Below are 27,793 nucleotides of genomic sequence, written 5' to 3'. Positions count from 1 at the left end.
CCGTGCCAGGTGTAATTAGCGATCGATCTGAAAGGGGGGAAAGCTCTCTCTCTCTCTCTCTCGCTGTCTCTCTCTTTCTCCTCCCTTTTTGCTTTGCTTCCTTTAGCCTACTCCATTAACCGCGTCTCTGACGTCACGTGGCGATTAACGTTTCTTATTGGTCCCGCGAGCAGATGGAGGAGTCCTAATGAGCTGGCTCGCGGAGAGAGGGAGCAGGGTTGACATATCGGCTGGACCGTAAACGTGAAATACCTCCCCTAGCCTGGTCTCCGCCGTTTCACTACAGACCGCACCGTGGCCGTGGGAGACGGCTGTCTGCCTGGGATCCCTTCTCTCCCCCCCTCCCCACCTCCGCCTTCGTATCTCCTCCTCCGGTTCCTCTTCGCCGCTTCTTCCTCCTCTGCCCGACTTTTTGTTTTGACTGCATGTTCAGCCACACTGCCTCCCTCTGCATCTTCACTTCGGCCCCGCCGCAGCCCGGGCGAGCATGGACAGCCGTGTACTCGAGCATCCTCACGCCCAGTTCGGAGGCTCCTTGGGCGGGTTGGTGGGTTTCCCGTACGCGCTCGGCCCCCATCACCACCACCACCACCATCACCAGCACGTCTACGAGCTGGCGAGCGGACACCAGCTGCAGTCCGCGGCCGCCGTGCCCTTCTCTATAGACGGATTACTTAACGGCTCCTGCTCGGCCTCGGTGGTCAGCTCTAACTCGCTGCTCTCCTCCGACAGTCAGCAGTTCAAACTCTCAGGTAGGCTGGGCTATTGTTTTTTGTTTTTTTAATTATTTTTTTTACTGCCTTATGAGGCACACAGAGGTGCATGAAAACAGTGTACTGTACTAGGAAGTGGGGTAAACCAAAGTTTCCTGGGCTTTTCTCGCTACATTGAAACATTTTTAGTGGAAATATGCCACTTTTTATGATTCTGGGGGCGAGGTTTTACAGGAAAATCAGCCTACAGAACAAACATAGTCTTTAAAAGTTTTTAACCTAGGTTGTTTTGTTGTTTTGTTTTTTTTTTTAAAGAAGAAGGAGAAGAAGAAGAAGACGAAACAGAGTTTTAGTAAATTTGCGGTAAAGGCTACAGAAGAGGCTAAGATAAAAACTTGTCATTGCAGGGTGCTAATTCATTTGGCCAAAATTAAACGTTGAAGGCCTAATGAACAGAAAATTGTCTCTTATATCAAATAAAATCAAGCATTAATTATTTGTGTATTTATCGGGACGTGGTTTATGTCGAACAGCAAAAAGAAAAGTGATAGTTGTCAGTTTTACAACAAACTGGTTTAAATGTACAAGCTAACTTGAACCTCGTAGCATGAACGTCTCTCTCTCTCTCCCTCACTCACACGTGCGCTCACATACACACACTTCTACACACTTAAACACACACATGCACACACATACTTACACGTCTTCAGATTCTGGGGACCCGGATAAGGACAGTCCCGGTTGTAAACGGAGGCGCACGAGGACGAATTTCACCGGATGGCAGCTGGAGGAGCTCGAGAAGGCTTTCAACGAGAGTCACTATCCGGATGTGTTCATGCGGGAGGCGCTCGCGCTCAGGCTTGACCTCGTGGAGTCACGGGTTCAGGTAAAGGCACACAGCAAATTAGACACAAGATTTGGGCACACTCAGGAGCATTTTTATTTCTTTTTTCTACCCTCGAGATGGACGTAGCCCAACACCAGACACCAGATTTATTTTGCTGCTTCTCTGAATTTTCTCTACAACAATATAGTTTTGTCATGGTCCGTGGAGGCTTAGCCTGGCCAATATTCAGGTAGCTGTTTGCCAGTTATCAAAGCGTCAATAAAGAGTCTCCTTTGAATTATGCATGTAGGCAACCTATTGATTTATGGGTTAATAAAAAACATGGCTATTTACTGAGCAAACCAAGGGGGGATATAGTTAATAGAATTCTTCCTTCGCCTTTCATTTTTTGTTTTAACACCCAAGCTATTATTATTATTATTATTATTATTATTATTATTATTATTATTATTATTATTATTATTATTATACAAAGAGTCTCATGTCAGTTTGTAAACAATTTACAGTTATTAGATTTTAGTTTAACTATATATATTTAAAAGCTGAGTTATTGCATTTTTATTAAAACTTTTAGGCTATTATTATTAGTAGTAGTACTATTAAATGCAACAGTAATGAATACTGGTGAGCTATTAATAAAACGATTAATTTTATAGTATATCTGATCATAATAATAACAATAATAATAACAATAATAAAACCTTATTAACAACATTCATATAATAAAAAAATACTTTAAGGTAAATGTTTATTTTTTGAGGATCTGGATCATCACTTGTTAAATTGGTGGTTTAATTTGACTTAATTATAATAACAGCAACAATAATAATAATAACTTAATACGTGATCTAGTTTGTTGCTTGTAATTAATTCGCTGTGTTCGTTTTAAAATAATATTCTGTATAATTTACCGTAGAGGCTGTTCATGTATATTTGCCATGTATAGCTCTCACATGGCTGTATGAGTGAAAGCGGCAACGAAGCACAGCTCTCCGTTGATGTTGTTTTGGGGATTTCGCTCCTAAACCGCAGATTATTGTTCCCTCAAGCTTCTTAACGCTCCTTTATCAGCAGGTTTGCGGGGGAAAGATATAACCAACATTAACAATTCATAAGAAGCGCCTTTGTCGCGCGCGATGCTGGTCTCGCCTCCTTATTATGCAATATTCTCGGATCTTTTTACCACTCCAGACCTTATCAGTGCCGAACACGCGGGCACGAGCGCGCCCAGAGGCCGGGCGTGGAGCGCTCCTGGGCGGGGGAGGCTCCCTTTCTTGGCTCGCTGCGAAGGGAGGAGAGCCAGGGATTGCCGTGCAAGTGCCACAGTCCCTCCGACCCACAGAAGCGGACGGGATATGGCCGATTTTAGCCAGTGTGCAGTCAAATGTAATCGACGGAGGTGCTCATCACACACGCTCGTTCGTAATTAACACCTGCACATCTGCGCATCTGCAGGTTCCACCGCTGTGACCTATTAACCTAATGTGCTGCGCACATGTGTAAAGCTGCAGTAAACAAAGAAACACGGAGAACGAAAGCAGTGATTTCACTTGTTTCGAGGCTTTGTGGGATTTGGGTGGATTTACAGGCAGTTTTTGGTTTTGTGCTTAGCTTCTGGTCAGACACTGCTTTATCAGTTTATCCTGGCAGACGAGAGGTCTGCTGTTGCCATAAGGCTGTCAGACACTCTATTTAAAAAACCTTTTGTCTAATGCAGCCCCACTCAGTGAAGTCATGTAATGGTTTTTATGGCTGGGATAATTAAAAAAAGAAGAAAAATATGAATCCTTAAAAATTAATACAGAGTTTATTCTTTTTTTCCTCCGATGCTTGTTAGAAAGGGAATCTTTCTGAATTCAGAAGATATTTTTGATTAGAGGTGTCCATGTTAATTTAAGATATTCTGTAATTCACTATTTACATGGTTATTTAACAGATACGTGGATTGTATTTATTTTCTGATAGGCTGTCATATGTTAGCAAATTGATAAAAATGCAAATTGAGTCTTGGATGAGTATTTCTGTAACAACAGCAGGTAAAAAAAATTATAAGGGAAAAGGAGCAAATCCTCTCAGCATTTTTGGGAGATTCGCCTAAAAAAAACCTTTAATATTTGATAAACTATTAAAACAAAATTCAGTTTAATTCTGTCAAAATTCACCAAAGCAACAGGATGTATAAAATGACATTTTCTTAAAAGTCCTTTTTGTTATATGTTGTTGTGAAAAAAAGACCATTCTCCTGCAAAATCCACCTTGTGTGCTAGTGTTCCACCTGTGCATGTATTTTCATGTGTATATTTGTGTGTACATGTGCATAGGTTTGGTTCCAAAACCGACGCGCTAAATGGAGAAAAAAGGAGAACACAAAGAAAGGGCCGGGCCGACCTGCTCACAACTCCCACCCGACCACCTGCAGCGGCGAGCCCATGGACCCGGAGGAGATAGCACGAAGGGAGCGCGAGCGGGAGGAGAAGAAGAAGAGGAAACAGGAGAGGAAGCTGCTCAAGTCCCAGAATAAACTCCTCGCAGGTGACAGCTTCCACACACCCGGCGGTTCAGAGAGCGACAGCGGGGTCTCCCAGTTCACTGACAGCGAGCAGCAGTCTTCTAACCTTACTCTTCATATAGAACTGCCAGCATCGAAGAGTACGGGAGGACACCAAACTGAATCCAGCTGTGACCAAACGCGGCACGACTTCAGCCAACTACAAAACCACCAAAACCAAAGAACAACAGCAGACTCGGAGCAGGTTTCACCAGGCAGCACGCACAGCTCCAGCCCTGGAGGCCCAAGGTCCTCCGCCCTGCAGAAACGAAACCCTTTCAGTGTGGAGAGCCTCCTCTCTGACACCATGCCTCGACGGAAATCTCAGCTGGACTTCCCCTCGCTGCCTAATCAGAGGACACTGGTGGGAAAAGGTCACTTCTTGCTTTACCCAGTTACCCATCAGCCTTTGGGTTTTCTAGTGCCCCAAGCGGCCCTGAAGGCCACACCATGTCAGGACAGCATTAACAGGCTCAGCCTGGGACAGAGGTGTGTGCCAAGTGAAGGGAGCCCCGCTTCCTCTGACCTCTGCAGCTTTGGCAGCATCACCAAGCCGCTGAATTCGGATCATATACAGCACGACACGCAGCATCACCACAATCACGTTAGCAGCAGAGCGGATGGAGCCGACGTGGAGGACTGTGGTGGTGACTGCGGGGATGGAAGATTCCCCGTTTCTTCTCCACCAAACAGTTCAACTCAGACAGCTCGGGTCAGGCTGAGCTCCACGCAGTCCAGCGACAGCGGCGAGGAGAGGAGTCCCAGAGTTCAATTGGAGGCGGCGACCAATGGCTGCCAATCTGCTGAGCTGTGTGCAAAAGAGAAGGGTGCAAGAGAGGAGCAAGCGTCTCCAGACCTCTCCGAGTGTCTCAAGGCAAACACAGACTGTCAAGAAACACCCGGAACAGATGGAGAGGATGTCGATATGGACTAACACTTTCAAGGAGCAAACATAAACAAAGGACCAGGAACACCGCTCAGACTATTCAAACATTCCCAAAGCTCTGCTGAGATGCTCTAAAACATATCAGGAATCAGGAGACTTAATCCTCATCTATTTTTGAATCAGAAGGTGTGATCAATCCAGATGGCCCCCCCTCAAAGCTGTGGCTGTCCTTATATTTGGGCTTCAGGCCTCAAACACCTTTAGAAGCAGGTTCTTTCTTTTTTTTTCTCTCCTTTTATTCTTTTGTTTTCTTCCCTTTTTTGGTGAACAACTTGTAACAAAAACTAGGCTACAATAAACATCTTACACACAACAAAAATCCTCAGATATTGTAAAAAAAAAACAACAAAAAACGAGAAAATGATATTTATATGTAAACATTTTGATAAATAAAGTTATTGTTTAAATTGAATCACTGTCTTTCCAGGGCCATATTGAAAAGGGAGGAGCAGGGGAGGGGAAGAAGGTGAGATTCGGGTGTAGGGGAGTGCTGCTGTGTGGCAGAACCTCGGATCATGGCGGCTGGAGTTTTGTCGTGTTACAGCAGATAAATCCCCCCTTTTTTCCCCCTCTGAGTAGTGAGCCGGAGCTGGGGCTCAAGTCCGTCTGGCTGTTTGTATTTATTGCTTTAACAAATTTATTCATTTGAAAGGCCGAGCTGGAATGAGGTTAGTGGCCGCGGGCTATAGGACCCTGCGCCTCCTGCTGAGTTTTGATATGAAAGTAATTATTTTCCCACTGGCTGCCGCGGGTCTCGAGGCAGTTTCCCCCACCGCCGCCGCCGCCCCCTCCTTTCAGCCCAAAGGGTTATTAGACATTACCGATTTCTAGTGATACGGAATCACATAAACTTCCTACAATAATAGAATTAGCATGAAAGGCAGGGGTGTCAAATTGAAATGGGAAAATAATAGCCGCGCCAGCTGCACCGCGAATGTGTGCGTGCGTGTGCCCGTGTGTGCATGAGAGCGCATAGTCTATTGAGCGCGAGGAGGAGGAGGAGGAGATGGTGGTAGATTCGTGGGGCGGAATTTTCATGAGCTGCCGCGGTTGTCAGACGGCCCTTGTAGTCGGCTATATTAAGATAGATGTTCGATGATATCCCTCATTGTTCTGTCGCTTATATTGATGTTGCAGCGTTATCGCCCTATTGATCATGTGTCGCACATAATAGGACAGGCGCGCGCCCGCCTGCCTGCTCCTTTTTACAAAAGCGCCCGGGCCCCTCGTCATTTGTTCTAATAGGACCGCGAGTCCCTGGAGGGGAGACAGATAAAGATATAGGAGAGAGGAGAGAGAGGAGAGAGAGGGGAGGCGAGTGATGTGCGGGGCTTGCATTAATAATTTTTTTTTTTGACCAATTGTTGTCTGAGCAGAAAGAAAAAGTGAAGGAAAGTGAAGAATGGGCGTATTAAAGATATTTAGAAGACCCCACCACCGCCACCCCTCCATAAAAATGTGCCAGGTGTGTGCCCGCTCGCGCTCACTGGGCGTGCGCCCCGTTTAGAAAAGAGTGTGTTTAGCTTATGAAGTGTAAACGCCACCAATTCCCTGGAAACTGAAATCCCAATTATTAAAACCATCAATTCCGGAGCGCAGTGCGCAGAGGAGCCGTGTTGACAGCCCGGCTAAATATCCCTGATCCCTCCCGGTCACCTCGCCTTTATTTGCAAATAAATTGAGGAGGATCCGAGGGACGGAGCTTTACTTTGCTGCGCCGACCTAAAATTAATTTCCGTGCCTGAGTCCCTTTAATAATATTTACATAATTTTCGCTCGGTGACTCTGCTATTTGCGCGGCAGGAAGCTGGTGGTGATGGTGGGGAGGGGGGGCTTTACAGGAAAATAATTAGACAAGAGGACGAGGAGGGGAGCGAGAGTGGAAGAAACAGCAGGAGGAGGAGGATGGGTTAAGACCGAAGCCGAACACTAAATTCCCAGACAGCTAAAATCAATGAAAGTAATAACCCTATTATTTAATTCATAAGGACATTATTTTCCCATAAGGCCTCGGGAAACGTCCCCTTCGACCGAAACAATCACATTAAATTGTTCATTCCGCGTGCGCTGTGTGAAATTCCGACTTTTATACTCTCTCTCTCTCTCTCTCTCTCTCTCTCTCTCTCTCTCTCTCTCTCTCTCTCTCTCTCTCTCTCTCTCTCTCTCTCTTTCTTTTCTTTTCTTTTTTTTATTTGGCGGGTGAAACCGCTTTATTATAATCGGTTAGTTTCGAGAGAGCGATTAATTAGAAAATATAGGTCTGATCTCCCTTCAGCAGGGCCTTGTGTGTGTGTGGAAACTGTGCTGCAAGACATAACGAACCACAAATGAGTCTTTGGTAGACTATAAAATTGGACCCCTCCCATCTTCCCAAATAATTAAAGGAATAAACTGAAAAATAGATTAAACCTATAAACCTATGGATAGAAAACAGGCGTTCACAATAACCCAGGCCAACACACGTGCATCCTCACGAGCAGCTTTGAGAGCCACAAATAAACGAACCAAAGCGTCTCGAAGTGCCTGGCCTTAATACATTTTGGAAGTGATGATCTTAACCTTTATTTGCAGACGTAACAATGTAACAAGGCACAGCGGGAATCAGACATGGACCTCCATTCAGCTCCCATGTATTAGTCGATTTTTGCGTGATTTCCCACTTTTTGTGAAAAGTTTGCAAAGTCCCTATCTATCTATCTATCTATCTATCTATCTATCTATCTATCTATCTATCTATCTATCTATCTATCTATCTATCTATCTATCTATCTATCTATCTATCTATCTATCGTGAAACACGGGGAGAGAGGAAAAGAGAGGAAGCCAGCGAGAGGGAGAGAGAGATGTTTTGGTGGCACCGACACAAACGACCAATCGATCAAGCCGAGCCTGGACCGGGCAGGGCCTCCCGCTGTGTCCGTGCCGCTCATGCATCCCACTTTATGAATTCAATTTCAACCGGGAGAAATTTTCAATTTGAACGCGCGATCATTACGGCGTGGGGGGATAGCGTAAATTGTTTTTGCTCTATTATGCATTCGGACGCCATCATTTTTCTTTCTAATTACCGAGGTGTCAGCGCGGCCTGTCACCCCGGCGCTGATTTTCAATTTAACTGATCATCATACATTCATTTTCCCATTTGATAAATCTGCTATCTAGACGCGCCCGCCATGCCCGGAATATTAAGCGGCGCTGGGGCGCAGTAATAGGGGGATGTGTATGCGGCAATGAGCGCGGATCAGCCAGCTAATTTAGCACCTTCCACATTCCCCGTCTCCATCCCCCATTTCCAATTCTCAAGAGGCAAGAAAACACACACACGCGCGCGCACCTAGGAAAGGAGAGGAAAGAGGAGAGTCCGATGGCTGCATAACCTCCACCAGTGAAGAAAAACCCTCAGGTTAGAAAGAATAACAGAAATATTGCGAGAGAAGAAGAGAGGGGCTTCCAATCCACGCGTTTTTTTCTTGTTCAATTTACGAGCAGGATTAATTAACACTAATTGAGTTCTTCAATTCTTGTTATTTTTATTTAATAGAAACAAATTTGCGCAATTAATTATGTGCGTAATTTCAAGAACCTATTACACTCCCCTCCCCTCTCCACCTATCCCTTCTCTGTCTCTCCATCACGTCCCCATGCTCCAGAACGGACTATATTAGCAGCTTTTGTCATTAGCTTTGATCCGCTCTAAATGGGCCTACAGCCAACATCTGTGACCAACTATAACCTGGTGTGGTGCCCAATATGTTTGAATCCCATCTAACAGGAAACTGGTTTATATCAGTAAACAAGCAAGTTCTTAGTCTTTAATGTAGAAGATGTATGATGAAGGGAAAAAAAGTCATAGGCCTCAAGGTCTGTTTCATGTTGTCAAAGGTTTGGGTTATTCCAGACTGCTTTGTTTTGTCTTTATGCACTCATAGTGTGGTGGTTTACGGTTTTCCACGTGTCATCCTCAAGTTAAGCACTTTATAACAGAAAGTTTGCTGTGTGAATATTAACAAAGAAAGAAACTGAGATGTGATGGAGAGTAGACCAAAGTTAGAGATTTCTAGGCTTGAGTTCTGTTTCCAGGTTTAAGATCAACTTTCCTATTCAATCATGACGTAACCCCTGTGGCAGATTTGGGGGGGGGGGGAATCAAAAAATTAGCATAATCAACATCACTTATCATCTTTGAATTACTCATTTTTAAAAATATAATCACCAATCCTTTCTCAAATAAATTATTCATCCTTTATATTAAAGGAGATCTTAGTTGGGTTAATCATTATGTTTATTTTATTGTTCTACTGAATACTTATGAACAGCAGCCCCTGGACCAGAGTTCAGTAATCATTATCCTGTCTGTGGGCTTTGGATAAACAGAAAACAGTTAACATTGGTTTTATCATTTAGATATAACCCAATTATAATTTACAACCAAATAAAAACAGTTTAAAAACATGTCGAATCTCTTCAGTGGCCAAATATGTGTTTCTCTGGTTAAATATGAACTTTTTCTTTTCTATATTTCTTAACAGAAGGCTGCTTTTTCATCAGGGTTTCCTTTCACGCCCCTCCAAATCCTAAACAGACCTAAATGTTTTAATTCTCTAAAGTGTTCAAACAGTTAACCAGGAGGCTTTAACCTTAACTTCTGCCTCTACAGTGTGGCTGAGATGGCACACTTCATTAACTGTGTCTCTAAGCTTTATAAAGCATGGCCTGTACTGTCTTTAAGTGGCGCAAGCCTTTGTGGATGCCAGAAGAAATCGCCTACAAATTTAGAATCATTCACTTTTTAAAAGGTAAGCTAAACAGGTGAAATGCTGAACTGAACATAAGCAACATCAAACAATGAAGTCTCAAAGCCAGTGTCAATAAATATGAGGGCTGAATTTCGCTCCATAGTTTCTGCGCGCCCCTCTTTGGAGCATCTGGATGCTGAGTGAGACGCAAACACTCCCAACAAGCCCACCTTGTTTCAGGTGCCAGTGGGTGCAGGGAGGACTGGGTGTTTGTTGCGATGTAATGAACGTTTATGGGCACAGAGCAGCTTTGGTTTTGTCGTATTCTTTGTTTCATTAGCCCAGTGGTTGTAATAAATGCCAGCGAGCCAACGGGATAGATTTTAATTAAGTCAGTGAGAGATGAGTGGAGTGACACAGAAAGCGGGGCAGGGCGGGGAGATGAAAGTGGAGGGGGACAGCTTTTCAATAAATCGGTTCGCTCAGGGGTTAGTCGGTGATTTCCTCGGCAAAGTGTTGAGGCCGAGCAGGACTCGCAGTAATTTGGTTGATAAATCAGCGGCGTTAGGGGCATGAAGCTTGCCGGTCGACCGGTTGGTTCTGCGTGTGATTTATGTGTTACCCGGGGGTCGTACACAAGCCCATGACAGTCCAGGATGAATTAACCAGCAGCCAGCGCGCTCCTAATGAGCGGGTATTATTTCGCACACACCCCTCCTTAAAAAAAAAAAAAGTGTGAAGAACGAGCCTGGCATACGACCCTCCCTCCCTCACCCAGCATCCCCCCTCCACTGTGCCATCCCTGAGGTGTCGCATTGATTCAGCATCAGAGTTACCCCCACACATGCACACAGAAAGATAGTGTGTTATTTATCTGCAGTATCCAAGAGACAAATTGTTCAATAAGAGTCTGGCACCAGCTGATTGGGGTTAACTGAAGCATAGAAGTGACAGAGACTTGTCCTGACAAAAGATTTAAACACATAAAACAATTTCATCAGATATTGATCGCCAGCACTATTTTTCTTGTCTATAGCTTCCTGCCATAACCTTTAAACATGCTCTGGTGTACAGTGATGGAGGAAGTAGTTAAATCCTTGAGGAAACGTGGCAATGTCACATTGTTGGTATAGGACCAAAAATGATGTTTAAGTAAGTCGCTGACAAAATGTAGAAGGATCAGCAATGCAGAAAAGTGTTTAGGTGTTGTGTTATTCAGATCACGAAAATCACATCTGTGAATTTGTATTTAAAAGCTTTAAAGATGCAGGAAAAAGAAACACACCTAAGGTGATCAAAGGTAGCAATTTCTTCATGGATTTTAACATTGCTCTATTATTGATGCATGATGCATTTTACTCTTTTAGCTCATCAATTTATCACCTTCTGTGGTTTATTACATTACGATGATCACCTGTTTTCTATGGACAATTGGAATTTTTACCGTAACCGAGTAGCATGCATTAAAACTAGCCCTACAAAATAGTGCAGCTTTCGAGAAAATGTACTTACTTTGCAACACCGTTGATATTATTTATTGTATGAATTGTATTTTATTTTTGCAGGGTGGAATCTATTATTTTGTTTGTTTAAACCCTGTATATCTAACCCATGACAATGGGACTGGTTTCAGCATCCCCAGTACCCTAATAACTGGTTAAGAAAATAGATAGAATGATGGACAATCAAATTTAAACAATGTTGTAAATACACTGTAGTTAGATAGGAGGCTAACTATAAAACATCCAAGAGTCTCCCAATACAAGACACACATGATATATGGACAAAATAAGATCCAGTTCTTCTCCGCTGCTGTAAACTAACAAAACGTGCAAAGCAGAAGCACAGACATAAAAAGCATTCACAGTATATAAAATACATAAATCCACATAATACAATAAAAGCAAACTGAAAATAGACAAGCATGAAGGTATATGATGATAGAGTGGCAATAAGACAGAACAGATGACTTGAACCCAAATATGCTGACAAAATAATATGCCACTGAGTTTTATTGCTGACAGACAAATATTAATTAACCCTTTCTTTTAAGGACAGTTAATATGTGTGCAGTTGCATGGTTGCTCCCAGCAAATACTAATTCCATTGTAGTGCAGCTTTAAAAAGCAATTTACAATCACTAAAAGTTAGTTTTTTGAGTGGAAAAATGCACTCCTCTCCTGTTGTCGCTCCTGTGAAGTGCCATTGTTTCTCTGTTCATAAACTCAAAAAATGTCTAATCTTTAAATAGAAAACAGCTTTTTTTTAACCATACCAAGTTACAATTTTGAACCCCGAAGCTGTGTTTATGAATGGCTTTTGTTATATTATACACATAATTATTATATACATTAGATATCGGCAAAAGGACAGGCAGATGGAAGATTATTGATAAATAATATAAACAGAGGTGGGCCCAGAGCAGAGCCTTGTGGAGCACCCAAAGACAAATGGAGAAGAGTTGATTAATTCATCTTATCCATCCCTGATAAGGATAAGCAGAAGAGAATGGAGAGATGGATGAATGGATCTTATCCAAAGAAATGAGGAAAAAAAGAAATGAGATTACTTAGATGTGAGATCCCTGTGACAGTGGCAAATACCGCCCAGAAATCCAGAAACAGAGTTTTGACAACATCAACTTTACCCAACAGAAATCAGCTATTTTTTCTGTGAAGAAACAGTTGTCTGTTTAGGATTTTCTACTACTTCAGCTTCAATATATGTTAGCTTAACTTAAAGTTTAACTTTACCTTAGAATGCTTTTTTAATGTTTTGTGATTAAAATAAATATCTGCATGGTAACAGCTGCCAGAAAAATACACCAGTAAAAAGTTGGGAACCAAACAGTCAAGTACAAGGAAAACCAGAGGCTGACTATTCAAAAATGAGTCCGTTTCTCAGGATCTTTTGTGTCATTGTGTGTCTCTATATTGTGACTTGCCACGCAGTCAACTTTACATTTAACTGAATAACAGCACCAACGGAAACAAACACATGAAGATCGTTTTTTCAGAGGTTATGTAGTGTCTTACAGATCAGTTCTAACCTTTATACGTTTCTAATACTTGCGTCTTTTGGTTCGTTTTAATCTTATCTGTTTAATGATGAGGATTCCTCTATATTTGCTCAGCTAAAGTGCTCTGTTTGTGATATTTACATGGCTACTTTCTGAAGACTCCTTTACTGGATGTTCTGAAGGATTATTTCTTTAACATGGAGAACTTCCTGCAAACATCTTCGACTATCATCCACTGACGTCCAATGCTTGCTGACGAATTCACCAGTTTTATTTCTCATTCTCATTTCTCATTTCATCATTTTTATACCATTTCTCTGATGGGTTTGTTTTGTATTGCAAATATGGCAACTTACACTTGCATTACGATCTCATCTAACTGCAAACTGTGATTTCATAGCCCCATAGCAAATGCCAATACCATGCTTGGAGTCATTTCCAGACCTTTTATCTGCTTAAAATGAGCAATAATGACAAAAATGACCCACGCTTATGCCAAAAAAGTTGGATTAAATTGTCCTGCCACATTTGAGGGCCAGAAAAATGGGACTATATAAAAACAGTATATCATTCCTCAACGATTAAGTCAATATTTTTGTTCAATATGTCAAATGACAATCTGGACTAATGTTTTCAGTTGCTCCAGAATCAGATAAATCAAACTCCAGACATCTCAGTAAATTTTAAATTACTACCTAATAAACATGTTCCTCCTCTGAGCCTGGGGGCCTCCTAATGTAGACTCCTGTATTTCTTTAAAAAACAACAATTAACACCCCCCCACAAAAAAAAAAATCAAGAGTTTCTGATGTCAGATTTAATATCAAAAACAGTCATCTAATTTGCTGAGTTGTACTTCAGCGGAGACGTCATTAATGTAAGCAGAGGGATCAAATATCTTAATTCAGATTGTGTGACAGAGTTGCCAAAGAGGTCTTAAATATATTATGTTCTTAGATTTTGCCTACATATGATGTAGGTTTAAAAAGAGAGCTCTACAAAACATTTATCACGCAGTTAAGATTTTATTATAAATTATACATTTTTCAGCATTTTTTATATTGTAAGAGGAAATGTTAGCGAGTGACTGTGTGGCATCTACCAATATGTACGCTATTTACACAAATTTGTCCACTAAATAAAAATAGTACCAATTTAAAAACATTTTTTAAAATAAAATCTTTTATCTTTTAGCCAAAATAAATATTTTAAATCAACAAAAAATGTCTGTATTTGTGCACACAGTACAGTTTAAAAAAAATAAGATGAGTGTGTACATGCAAATACTCTGGTAGAAATAACTCCAAGTTCATACAAATATTTTACTATTTGAAATATGCGCAGTTACAGTAACATGACCCACAGGAAGTATTTGAATTTCAAGCAAATACAAAGGAGACTTGAAATATGGTATCGCTCTTCATTCAGTGGCTGCTGCTGTCTAACCTGCACTCCACCACAGTGGATGAGCCAATTACACTTGAAAGCCATCATGCAATTAATTGTCAAGATAATATGTGGCCTTTCATTTGCCTTTCTTGCAGTTTAAAATGAACAACATACGAATGATACCTCCCACTAGTAGAAGTAGTAAGCATTTTAACTGCTTTACGTAGGGTGGCAGCAAAGCTATCGTCCATTTAAAGTAAAAAAAAACTTTCATAGTAAAAATGCTACAGTATTACAGGAAATGGACAGAGTCTCGTGCTGTTTGGTAGTTTAACCAAAAATATCTGATACTCCCTGCTCCCTGTTGTTAAAACGCTGTTTACAGGATGCACACTGATTTACAAGCACTGTGGTTAACAATATGGATGTGCAGTAAGGCTCAGAGAGAGTCTGAGGAATCTACTTTAACTGGGATTTATTTTTATATGACAGGATAAAGACAGGCTGACAGATTGCTCTAAACAAAAATTGCATCATTCAGTGTGTAACTACTATAATTTGAGCTAACATAACTCAAACATACTGCAAGACTAAATTAAATGAACCATCTCAGGTTTCACTCAATCATCTGACAACAATCACTGTCAGTAGAGACAGAAGCCTCACACCTGAATCCATATCTGTATTTAAAAGCTCTGATCAAGGCTCCTTCCTTGCTTTTCACAGCAAATGGCCTGTTTTGGGTGTTTTAATGTCATCAATCATAATTATAAACTTTTCTGTAAAACGTTGCAGGAAAATAAAGGAAAATATTTTCCTCTCAAACTGAGAATAGTACTGTAAAGTATCTAAAATTTACTCTCAAGCACTATAGTTCCACTCATATAACTGCTCGTTAAAGGAGGTATTTATCAGCCAATCACACGGCAGCATCTAATTGCAGTTTTCCTTAAAGGGATGGTGATAACGACCTGCTGAAGCTCACATCAACACCAGAATGAGGAAAAATGTGATTTAAGTGACTTTGAACCTGGCATGATTGTTAGTGCATGACAGGCTAGTCTGAGTATTTCAAAATACGCTGATCTTCTTTCAGATTTCCCCACACAGACATCTCTGGGGTTCACAGAAAATAAGTCTGGAAAGGAGTAAATGTCAGGTGAGCAGCAGCTCCCTGGGTGTAAACATCTTGCTGATGCCAGAGGTCAGAGGAGAATAACCAGATTACTTCAAGGTGACAGGAAGGTAACAGTAAATCGAATAAGCAAATAAGGTATGCAGAAGAGCATCTCTGAACACACTGGGCTACAGCAGCAGAAGACCGTACTTGTCAGATAAGAAGAGGAAACTGAGGCTACAATTCACACAAGCTCAGCAAAATGAGTCAATTGAAGCCTAGAAAAAAAATGTTACCGGGTCTCATGGGTATCAATTTCTGCCGTGACTTTCGGATGGTGGAGTGAGAATTTGATATAAACGATATAAAAGCACGGAGCCATCCTGACTTGTATGAACAATTTCAGCTGGTGATGGTTTAACGGTGTGAGGGATATTTTCTTGGCACACTTTGGGCTCCTTGGTATTCTTAAAATGTTGCAGCCTACCTGAGTATGTTGCTCTTTTTAATTTGATTTAACCGTTATCTTATACGAGTAATCCATTGAAACTCACATTTACAAGAGAGACCCATCTTTTGATGTCTCTTTCCAGCTTGATAACACAACATGTTACTAACCATCTCGCACTGGTTACTTGAACCAGTTCACTGAACTCAAACAGTCTCCACAGTCACCAGATCTCAATCCAGCAGAGCACCTTTGGGATGTGGTGGAACGGGAGGTTTGCGTCATGGTTGTGCAGCCGACAAATCTGCAGCAGCTGTGTGATGCTGTCGTGCCAATATGGACCAAACTCTCTGAGGAATGTTTCCAGCACATTGTTGAATTTGAACCACAAAGAATTAAATCAGGTCCGAAGGTAAAACCGGGTCCAACCTGTTACTGGCAAGATGTAATTAATAAAGTGAGTGTATACCTACAGTACAGTTCCTGAAAAATAAACACTCTACTCATGTCTCTGACCCACACCCTGTGAAAGACTGGTGACATGTGCATGGTTAAACATCCCCCACCCCAAATTATATCAGTGATCCACACCAATTTTTAGAGAATTTCAGTGATGCAGCAGAGATGTAGATGTTTGCTTCATAAAATGCTTTCTAGTACAAGATGCCATGTACCCGTTTGTCTTTTTGTTGGATGTGAAGGTAGAAGTAAGCCACAGTAAATCAAAAGGAAAGTTATGAGTTCCTTATTCAATCGACCAAACTTTAAAGAGAAATGGACTCACAATAATAAAAAACAGAAATGTTTGATCTCGTGTATTTGCGCTTAAGCTCTGAGTTTAGCAAAATTAAATTCTTGTTTTTGTACGACACACAAGACATTTTGGGGGGAGTAGTGCTTTCTCTGACAGTCAGTCCCAAAGGGGAAGTAATACTTAAGTTTCTGAGGAGTTTTGAACAGGCGGCGAAAGGCGAGAGTCCAGATGCCACTGTTTGTAAATCTGTAAAGCCTTATGGACACGTATAGAAATTAGAGCGACTCAAAATCTCATCAGCAGAGAGAGCAGGACAAACAAAGAGATTTACTTGCACTTTGTGGAAAAGTGTACATGCGCTAAAGGAGCAGAGGCATTTCCACATTTCCAAGAAGCCGGAAAAATCTATTAAAGCGCAGAATTAAATAGTTCATCTGCCAGATCCCAGCGCGCACATACCAGGAGTTTTGTATTATAAACGCACCGGTAGTTGAAACTTTTGTTTTACTCATGTGCGCTAATCTCCACCCTATCCTGCTCCCGCTATAATTCTGTTAGACTTTTTCATATTTACTTAATAAACGCTCGAAATTCAAATTGTAACTTTGTGTGTCGAGAATTAATGGGAAAAGCCCTAACTGTTAAATCGTAAAATTTGAATTAGAAAGTTCCCATGTAATGCATATCAAACATTTATTAAAGCCACACAGAATAATTGAATTGTTCTGCTGGTCTGATTTGTTTAACTAAATTCTTTGGCTGTTGAAGTGTGATACAAGATTTCCTGCAAAATCCATTACAGACACAGGTATCTTTTGTGTATTTGTGCATCTCCAATACATTTTTATCGAATTTTATCTCTCCTTTCCTCTCTTCTCCCTATCTAAGCCCCAGCTCTGTCACTGCTTATCCACATCTCCACTGCTTATCTGCATCAAGCCCCTCAGTGAGATTTCAACCACTGTGACATGCAGTGAAAGCAGAGGCTGTCAGTCAGCTGGGCCAAAAAGATTGAAATCAGAGACGGAAAAGGGAAGAAGGAACCAAAGGCATGAAGGGGGGAAGGAGGCAAACTTAATATAATTTCATTTTTGACCCTTCCGTGACAGAAAGCTGCCTTGATATACAGTAAGCTTATAGAAAGTGAATGCATTAAATCGGCTTCTTCAGCTCATGTAAATGTCAGCTCGTGTATCCCCGCCAAAGAAAAACACAAACACATCTGGGAGAAGGTCTGCTCTCACTTGTTGGGCTGATTATTAAGCAAAGCTTATAATGTCAGCCTCCCATTTACACACTATGAAAGTGTGTACACACACACACACACACACACACACACACACACACACACACACACACACACACACACACACACACACACACACACACACACACACACTGAGTGAGGAGTGAGAGGGAGAGTAGCCAGGGAGAAACTTTGTGTTTTAGTAAGCTGAGTTTCACACATTGACTGGAGGTGTCCTTGCTTTCTACTGGTGTAATTATCACTCCAAGAAAAGTGTTTCATTAGGAAAGCTCCTCTCTCAGACACATTACTCACAGAGGGCTGGACACAGACACCCTGGACAACTCTCTCTCTCTCTCTCTCTCTCTCTCTCTCTCTCACACACACACACACACACACACACACACACACACACACACACACACACACACACACACACACACACACAAACCGCACACAACCCATTCTCTATTCATCACCCTTCATTCCCGTCCTCACTTTGATGACTTATTTTTCTGGACTTCTCTTTCTGTTTGTCATATTCTGCTCATTCTTCATTGTTAACTTCTTTAACGCAAAGACCCCCTCACCCCCCGTTTTTAAGTAAGATAAGTAACTCCAGATTTATGAGTGCATGGGTAAGCTACATACATACTACCACAACGTCAGCTCAGCAACTATATGTTGTAGCTGTTCGCTGTCACCAGGGGGCAGTGTCAAAGGGTTACTTTTACTTAAATTGCTATAAGAGCTTCTGCCAACACAACAATAACAACAGCTTAAGTGATACATGCTTTTTGCTCCTTCATGTTGAACTTTGTTGTCGCACTTTTCAACCAATCAGCATTAGACCTATGCACAGCTAGCTGTACTCATAAGCACTTTTTTATTTCCTTTTTTGATTACTACATGCAAGCACGTCTGCTTGTAGGCTGCATGCTGAATACCTACACAAACGGACACAAACATGCCGTCCTGTTTAACAAGCTCCATCACCGGTTGTGCTGGGAGGCCCTTTGGCCCCGCCCCGACTGGTGTCTAACGTAGTAATTCAACTCTCACTTAAGCCAAGCTCGAGTGCTTCTGTGTTTAATTTTCCTTGCTTTCAGATCATTCTTCAAACGCTCCTTCAGCTTCCTGTATCCAACCCATCATCTCTCTATCTGTGCTGATTCTTCCTTCTCCCCCTCCTCTTCCTCTACCGTTCACTTCCCCTGCTGCATATTCTCTTGCTTGGGAGGCCTGCAGGATTCTGCAGGTTAATGAGTCATGAAGTGTGAAAACTTCCTGAAAGTCAGCCGGGCTTAACGCTGTTTCCAGATGTGGCTGTGCAAACGTCTGGATGTCCACTTGACGTAAGTTAGAGAGGGAGCCGCGGAGCAGTTTCAGGGTGAGGTGGGGTGAACAGGAGGACAGAACGGCGATGAAAGGGTATAGTGTGAGAAATAAACAAAGGTTTGAAAAACATTCTGAAAGTCTGGAAGAGAACAGGATGGATGAATAGGGTGAGCAAGTTTTACGGCAATCGATCAAATATTGCTGCGATATTTTACTCTCATGCAGACAAGTGGAACTGCCAGTGACGTGAAAGTAAAGTGGGGTGGCACAAATATAATAGGAAAAAAATTCAACTGTAGTATGGCTAAAGATGACTAAAAAACTTAAGGAATAAGCCTCAATACAAATGCACAGCACGAGATGAGGCCATGTTTTCTTCAAAGCAGATCTATATTCATCTAAAGGCAAATGCTGGATAAAAAGCTGATGATGACCCATTGCAAGCATATGTGTGTGAACATGTACATGCACAAAAGTGTGAGCCAGTGTGTGTGTGTGTGTGTGTGTGTGTGTGTGTGTCCATAATCTGGCGTAAATAATGACATCTCTGTCCCCCGTCTTCTGTGGTGCCAGCTCCACTAATTATTTATTCTTGGAAGCTGTGAGGGTGTCAAAGCTCCTGCATCTCAAACAGTGTTCCCCTCCCTGTTTTGGTGCTGGCTGCTTTACTGCCAGTTAGCAGTAGTATTGTTTCCTTATAGTTGTTGTTTTCTTAGTAAAGCTATTTCTGCTAACACGCCGTCTTTAATTACAAAAGCACATATTCTCAGTTAGCCAAGAATGATACATTTGGATAAGACTTTTAAATCCTTGTCCTCCACACAGTGATTCATTCTGCATCATGACATGACAAATACGGAGACAGAGTGATGAGGTCTATCATCAGAGAGAGAAAGAACAACAAGATCTAGAACAAGTGCCACTAGAGCCCTGCGAACAAAAACATGGAGTCACTCTGAGATTACACGGAGGCAAAAAGACACAGTGACCAACCAAATCCAAGGAAGGCTGTGGCTAAAGCGGTGGAGTTTGTTGTGGGTTGGGAGACTACCTGGTGGTTGGATCCCAGTTGAAGTTGGTACCCTAAATTTCTTCCGATGCATCCGTCAGAGCAGGACAAGTGGGTAATAACTAGAAAGGGCTGAAAGGCATAAAATAAATTGCTCTGTGAATGTGTGTAAATGTCTGAATGTGGACTGTAGTGAGGAAAAGTCAGGTGCTCAGAGCAGAAAAGAAAACCAGTCAATCTGTGACTGTTACTTGGAACTATCTACCTGCCAAATGTCTTGAAGAACTGTGCAAGTATAACAGGGATATCCATTTGTTTGATCTGACATAATAGCCACCTCAAGGTCCAAATACTCACATCACAAAATGGATAAAGCAGTGAGAAACCTTCATGGGGTAAAAATGATTCAAATTCATTCAACAGTTACAATTTTGAATGGTTATTGAAGTCAGACTATGAGCTACACCCCCATAAATAGTTATGCAACTAGGGTAGGACAGTATCTAGCTCAGATTACACAAAACATAAGATGTAATCCACACTGGGGTGGGGGTGGTATTGAAAATGAAAAAAGAAAAATCACATATATTGACCTGCAAAAAACCTCCTCCATCATCCTCAGTCATTTTTTTCAGTTTATTTAATAGAAAAAAAAACAATATTAAACTCATAAATATACATTCATTGGTGTGTAATCTTCAATTAAACTGATACATTCTCATAAACGTAGAATTAATACATTAAAAATACACAGGAGAGGATATAAGAGAGATTAGACAACAACCCTTCCCTCTCTCAATGAAACGAACAATACACAAGCTAATGTTAGGCTCATCTGTCCTAAAAATGTCACTTTCTGTTTGATGAACAGTTTGATTAAGTTCGTACATCATATGATGTTTATTTAATAAGCGTCAGAGTCAAACGAAGAGCCACTTCAAAGAAAAGTGCACTAATGTTGGCTAATAGTAGCTAACAGAGGCTAACTGCAGCTAACAGTAGCAAAAATAGCCGCGCTTGTTGACAGAAACGTTCAGAATATGCAACATCTCACCTCAGTATCGCTGTCTTCAGACAGAAGTGATCTTCACACATGACTCAGCGACTCATATCGGCCTCCTTTAACAAAGTTTTCCAGCCTCCTTTTGAGTAAACAGACACGGACACAACCTCCACTCTCCGCAGATGAACGGTGGCCAGAATTGTTTGTCCATCAGCAGCCACGGTAGCTATTATTATGCTCTTCAATCTGGAAAACAGAAGTAAAAACAGAGTGACTGTAATCTGCAGTCTACTGACATCTAGTGGTGAGATTTTACACACTGTTTCTTTAAAAAAAAAAAGCCATTTAATATGTCAGAATTCTTTTTACAAGATCTACCAAAACCACAGACAATGACAAAGTCAATGCAACCTCTTTCAAGAAAACCTTAATTAAGAAAATGATGTATAGAAAGTGGAATGAATTTAGGAAGAAAAAGAAATCATTTTTGAAACTGGATTGCTTCTGTTTCTCCTGAAAATATGCTTATTGTAAAGTTGACGTATGATGTGCAAATTTTTCCGGCTGTACAGAAATAGCCATTGATTTGGACTTTTATCCAGGTGCTGACTACATGTAGGTTTTACTGAAAATAAGGCTAAATGTTTGACTATACTCAGTTGTGGACACAGACACCAGCTTACAACCGAATTAGCTTAAGACCAAGTTTAAGCCCTGTTGGTGCAAACAAACCTGGTTGTAAAAATACATTCTTATGTTTGTTTTAATTTAAATTAAAAGTCATCTAAACACTGGCGGGGTTTTTGTGAATGCCACGCCAGCACATACTGCACAACCACCTCTGTCAACTGACACAAACACCACTGGAGTGCGTGGGATTCAAGCAGCTCAAACTTAAACCAATTAAACCCAGTCGACACAAACGCTAATCAAGGCAAAACACAATACCCGGACTCGAGAAGAGTTGCTTTAAAAATAAATAATTCAAGTGATCAGTGGATATTTTCCATCATCTATTTTTCATTTGGGTCAGCAAATGACATTTACAACAGTGCTTTGTCTTTCTGTTGGCGTGTTTGCACTTGTGAATAAATGCTGGTGTTTGCATGTGGGCAAGATTCAAGAGACTCTTCATTCTCGTCAGCTAGTGAGTGCGACTGAGCTCTGAGGGGTTATGAGAGAAAATAAGTTGAAAACAGGACAGAATCAATACCGTTTACCCAATAGCATCGTAGTGTGTGTGTGTGTGTGTGTGTGTGTGTGTGTGTGTGTGTGTGTGCACTGTGCATTTGCGAGCTTGAAAATGTGTGTGTTTACCTGAAGTGTGACTGCATTTAACATGTCAAATTGAGGAAAAACAACCAATTGCCTCTTAGCACACATTTTATTGACCAGTGGAGCACACACACATTTACACACACACACACACTGCAGGCATATCGACTGGTTGAAGGGAGAAACGGGTTTAAGGCAATTAGAGTAGTGTACTTTCCACCAGAAACCCACTATGATCTTTTCCACTGCAGTTAGCCAAATACTCCTTAAGTGTGACTAATATTACAGCAGTGGAAGAAAGTAAAAGAAGACACTTTACTGAACCCAGATGCTGTAACCTCATTATTAAGGCTACTCTGCAACACACAGAGAATGTAACAGCTACAACTTTTTTCTATCATATCATGTCTAGTGTAAAGCACTTTTTTGCATTGGTATATGTGTGCAGTATGTGTCACGCTGGTTGTACCACTTCAGACAGTTGCTTGGCAGTTGTGAAGGACCAGTGTGAAAACTTTGCATCACACTACTTTTCCGTCTTTCTTTTTTTTTACATGATGAAAATCTAAGCTACATCAGCAACCTCTCGCTCCCAAGCACTGTATTCAAGACTGACTGGGAACAGAGATCAATACATCTGACTTGAAACCAATAACTAATAACTGAAGACCAGCAAGACCCAATACCAGTGTATTACAACTGTATTTAAATGTTTCCTTTGTCGAATAATAGAGTTATAGCTCCATGCTGTATTATGGAAATACAAAAAACTGATCATTGAATGTGTTCAAAGCTCCGTTTGTGCTTTTTGCTGACAACTGAATCTGGAGGTCATTCAGGAGGGGCTAACAATAGATCCAATTCTCCACTATATCAAAAGGACTCAGTTAAGGTGGTTCAGACATCTGACAAGGATGCCTCCGGGACGCTTCCTTGGAAGGCTGTTTTAGAAATGTCGTGCCAGGAGGAGCCAGACCCAGGACCTGCTGGATAGATTACATCCATCCGTCCATCCATCCTGCTCTGGAAAAACAGGATGGATGGACGGACGGACGGATGGACGGATGGCTGGATGGATAGATGGATGGATGTGGAAACACTACTGTAGATTTAACTCAGCGTAACGACAATTTAAAGGAGCATTGCACCCCTTTCTGTTTTAAAACACCTGATTGAATTAAGTTAACAAGAAGGCAGATTTAGTTCTTGCTAATCTAGTGGAAAATATTTCAACTAAGTGTCATTTTTGAACCCTTTAAAGTCCCAGAGGTCTCACAATTGAGTGACATTGCCTGTCTAATAAGCCACTTTTAACTCTTGGTTTCCGGTGTTACTCGTAATGTTCCAAGCATCCACAATTCAACTACTTGGGGAAAGCCATCGAGCACTGCGGAGGGAAACACTATCCTCTTCCTATTTGAGTTTCAAGGCCAAATCTATATTTTCATAGAGATCACGTACCAGTCACAGGTCACAGGTTGAAAGCTTATAGAAGGCCAGTCTCATCACCGATGGTGCTAATATTACATAACCAATACCCTGAGCAATAAAAATCAGCATAAAGATCTGTCTTGTTGCCTGTTTAAGGGGCTGTTTTTGAAATGCAGCTTTTGATTTCAAGACTTTGTGCGATTCAGCTGATATTAAGTCTGATGTGCCTTCAAAGAGGAGAACGAGTATGAGTAAGTATTAAACAATGTTCTGCTGAGAACAGGAGTTTTAGCACAAAGCAAAGATGCATCCAAGTTATGTGATCGAGGAAAAAGGACTGTGGTGGCATTTTTCATTACATGGCTACTGAGGCCTGCAGTACTTGACCTTCACTCCCTTAGAAAGTCCTCCTAAGACCCGAACTCTTCCATGGCATGCGTTTTTAATTTCTCTTTGATATTTGGGCATATTGGGACCTCATAAATGTAAAAACAAAGAATTGCCAGATTTTTTTTTTTTTACCTGATTTTTGTTTCTGACAAAAATAAGATCCACATATGAGGACATTCGTTTTAAATTTTGATAGAACAGTGACAGTAAAATGTCCTTGTAAGTAGATATCAGGCCCTTGTAGAGAAAAAATTAGTGTTTTTAGGTCTAGACAACTCCAAATGTGATGTCCATATATGTGGACGCCAGGTCCTAGGAGTTTAATCTACTTCTTAATACTTAATCTGTAGCATAAATACACCAAATACTTATCTGATTTGGTTCCTGACCACATGTTAATGCTGCAAATATCAGCGCCAACAAGTCACTACAAGTCCATTAATTTCCAGTTGAGCTGAGCGACTGAAGCGTGCAAGGTCAGGAGGTTAACAAGCTTGTCAACAGAGAAAAGTTTTGTAGTCTCTGGGCCTCAGCCAGCCAGATTTCCACGCTCTGTTGTTTCTGTCACTTGATTTTAGAAATAATAGTTCTGCCTGTCTGGGTTATACAGTTAATGTTCCCCATTGTGCGTATCCACACAACATTATGACACTTAGTCTTTTACAGCTTGCTCATGAAAAGCACTGAAAAAACCCACTGAACTGTACTAGCCCATCAGAGCCTCTCATACCAGCTCCATCTGGTCAGAAAAGAGTAGCCCATCAATCAGGTTGCTGACATTATGGACGTGAGGTAAGGACACAAACTTATCAAAGAGGGGTCCGTGATCAAATACAGAACTATTTGGGGTGCTCGACGTAAAGTGGTCTGGGAGCTCTTCACCTGGAGAGCAGCAAGTGGTACACAATCATTCTCTTCCTCTTTCATTTTCATCTCTCCATCTGTCAGCATGTTCAAGTAGATTTCTATTACTCAACAATGGTCGCTGCTCAGTTAGAAACACTCTGCGAGGAAGGGAGGGAGAGAAGGACACGGAGGCAGTCATAGACAGCAACAAATACAAGTGCTTGCTGCTGTAATCCTATCAGGCAGGGCATGTTGGCTTTATGCAGCGTTTGAGAGGTCAACATGAACTGCATGGACATGATGGAGAGAGGGGGGAATGCTTAGAGGAGCTCCTCAGATTCAAATGGTCAACAACAAGTACACTCACTGAGCATCACACATCCATGGACATTGTTTGCTGTGCTAGATGTGGTCGTCCCGTCACGGTTAGCCTTTAAAAAGGAACCCTTCTATGTCTAAATGTGGACATTGTGCAGTCTTTAACTGCTTTTTGGCCTTTTGCAAATACCTGAACATTGTAACCTTTTTAACAGTGTGTTCAGAATATATATGTGAAGGTTCTCAGTCATCCAGGTCATTTTAGTCTAAGGACCTTGGGAAAAAAAGCATCCAGAAGCTTTTCTTTACAAGCTCCTTAGACTGAGCTCAGAATACTTTAATACATAAGGAAACTATGTGTGCTACAGTTGCTCCAATGAGGATGCTAACGCTGTGAACAGGATTTGAACCTGCGTGGGGAAACCCCATTGGATTTCAAGTCCAACGCCTTAACCTCTCGGCCATCACAGCTGGGCGTCCGACCAGCACGTTCCTGTTGATTAGAGGTAAAAATGTTAGTGCTGATTAACGTGATCCAAGAGAGAACATTTAGCAGAGATCTAGCTCACAACTAGCCACTATTTTAACTTTACTGACATTAAGCACTGCTCAAACAATTAAAGGAACACTTTGAAAACATGCAAGATCTTAATAACAAATAAAAACATCTATGTGTACTCATATAGTGTCCCCAGTGTGTTAGTGACAAAAGGATACCACATTGTCAGATGGAAATGAATGAGGGCTGAATTCACTGTGGAAAATAATCCTAATCATGCTGCAGGTTATTTTTTTTGGACAAAAGTCACGTCACAAAGTCTGTTTGTGATTGTTTGGCCAGTTAAATTCACACCAGTGTCCTGCTGAAGGTCATTTTATAGTTCTGGCAGTGCTCATTCACCTATCACCCTGCTTGCACAAAGAAGCAGATGCTATTCTGGCTGATGGGTTGAGGACCTTCTACAGCCCTGTCCAGCTCTCCTACAGTAACTCCCTGTGTTTTGGAATCTCCTCCATCCTCTCAAGACAGAAAGCCTTCTAGTAACGACATATATTGATGTGTCATCCTGGAGGAGTTGGAGTACTGTGCAACCTCTGTAGGGTCCAGATATGGACTCATGCTACCAGTAGTCACACTGACCCTCGCAGATGCAAAACTAGTGAAAGAACTGTTAGAGAAGATGAGGAGGGAAACATATCAGTGTCCTCCACCTGTGAAACCATTCCTGTTTTGGTGCTTGTCCCATTGTTGCCCCTCTAGTGCACCTGTTGTTAATTTCATTAACACCAAAGCAGCTGGAACTAATTAACATCCCCCTCGACTACTTAACTGAGCAGATCAATATCCCTACTTGGCTGCGTACTCCAAGTACAGAGACAAGTATTACTGAATTAACTATATATATATATATATATATATATATATATATATATATATATATATATATATATATATATGGGAGTAGCACAGTGATATTAATACCTCCAGGGCTGGGTCCACATCTGCTTGCTGTCTGAAGAGTTTCCAGGTGTATCGAGGACAAAGTGATATAACTCTTTTCAAACATATTTGGACATAAAGGATGTCCTTTCACCAAATGAAATGGACTGCTTTTTAGATACAGCTTTTCTAGTCTTTCTAACCACTCTAAGCACTTAACACTACAAACCACATTCATACACCAGTTTATTTTATGCACTTAAGCCTAAAGCCAATTGAGAAATGCCAATTAATCTAACATGCATATGTTTAGACTGTGGGAGGAAACCCTCTCAGTCACTAACCTGAACGATCTAACACAGAACTGCTGTATGTCCAAATCTTATGTTGTTTAATCTTCTCATCCCCGCTGATGTCATCAGTGCAGGACTTGTGGGCGTGCCCTCAAATAGCAGTCTGTACCACCGCAGTGACATTAGCGTCTAATGGTGTAACTACATGTGGTAGTTTGTGTTGCTGTATTGTTGAACTCCTGCGGTGAATGCTCACGCATTTGTCACATCTGATAGAAGCACTGCAGGTTCAAATCCCACGTGGTGATGTAAAGCTTCCTTCTTGGCTAATGTTAACAGCTGTAGCAACATCAATATAAGCAAGAAAAAACAAAACAGCTCAGAAACCAGCAATAAGCCGACTGCAAAGTGTCACATCACCTTTTTCTTTTCTGTGTCTGAAAAGCTTTTCTCCAAACTGACAGAAACCGTAGAGGTTACAATTTTATTATTAATCCTTTATTTATCCAGGTAAAAGTCTTATTTCCAAGAGAACCTGGCACCAACAATGCAGTTAATGAGTATGTCAATATTATACTGTATTATTAAGTTGCATTAAAGATATGGTACTGGGATGGTGGCATTAACAAACAGACAGAAGGAGGAGCTAGGGCGGCAGAGGTGAATATGTGAAGGTTTTTATTGGG

General features: G+C 41.3%; 1 protein-coding gene across 1 annotated transcript; it reads left to right on the top strand.

Moving 5' to 3' along the window:
• Positions 1-191: 191 nt before the first annotated feature.
• Positions 192-5,430, top strand: LOC308396226 (homeobox protein unc-4 homolog). Its single transcript, XM_080881379.1, has 3 exons — positions 192-752; positions 1,424-1,599; positions 3,882-5,430. Exons 1-3 carry the CDS (start codon positions 488-490, stop codon positions 5,040-5,042), a joined length of 1,602 nt encoding a protein of 533 aa, XP_080737505.1. The 5' UTR covers positions 192-487; the 3' UTR covers positions 5,043-5,430.
• Positions 5,431-27,793: the final 22,363 nt, after the last annotated feature.

Source organism: Rhamphochromis sp. 'chilingali' (assembly GCF_963969265.1).
Source record: "Rhamphochromis sp. 'chilingali' genome assembly, chromosome: 4".
NCBI classification, from domain to species: domain Eukaryota; kingdom Metazoa; phylum Chordata; class Actinopteri; order Cichliformes; family Cichlidae; genus Rhamphochromis; species Rhamphochromis sp. 'chilingali'.
The sequence above is the reverse complement of the archived record's forward strand: the minus strand, read 5'-3'. Positions and strand labels throughout refer to the sequence as shown.

Coding starts and splice junctions, on each gene's coding strand:
- LOC308396226 (XM_080881379.1), top strand. CDS start 488: ATGGACAGCCGTGTACTCGAGCATCCTCACGCCCAGTTCGGAGGCTCC. Junction 753..1,423: donor TCAGCAGTTCAAACTCTCAG/GTAGGCTGGGCT, acceptor ACACGTCTTCAG/ATTCTGGGGACCCGGATAAG. Junction 1,600..3,881: donor TCGTGGAGTCACGGGTTCAG/GTAAAGGCACAC, acceptor ACATGTGCATAG/GTTTGGTTCCAAAACCGACG.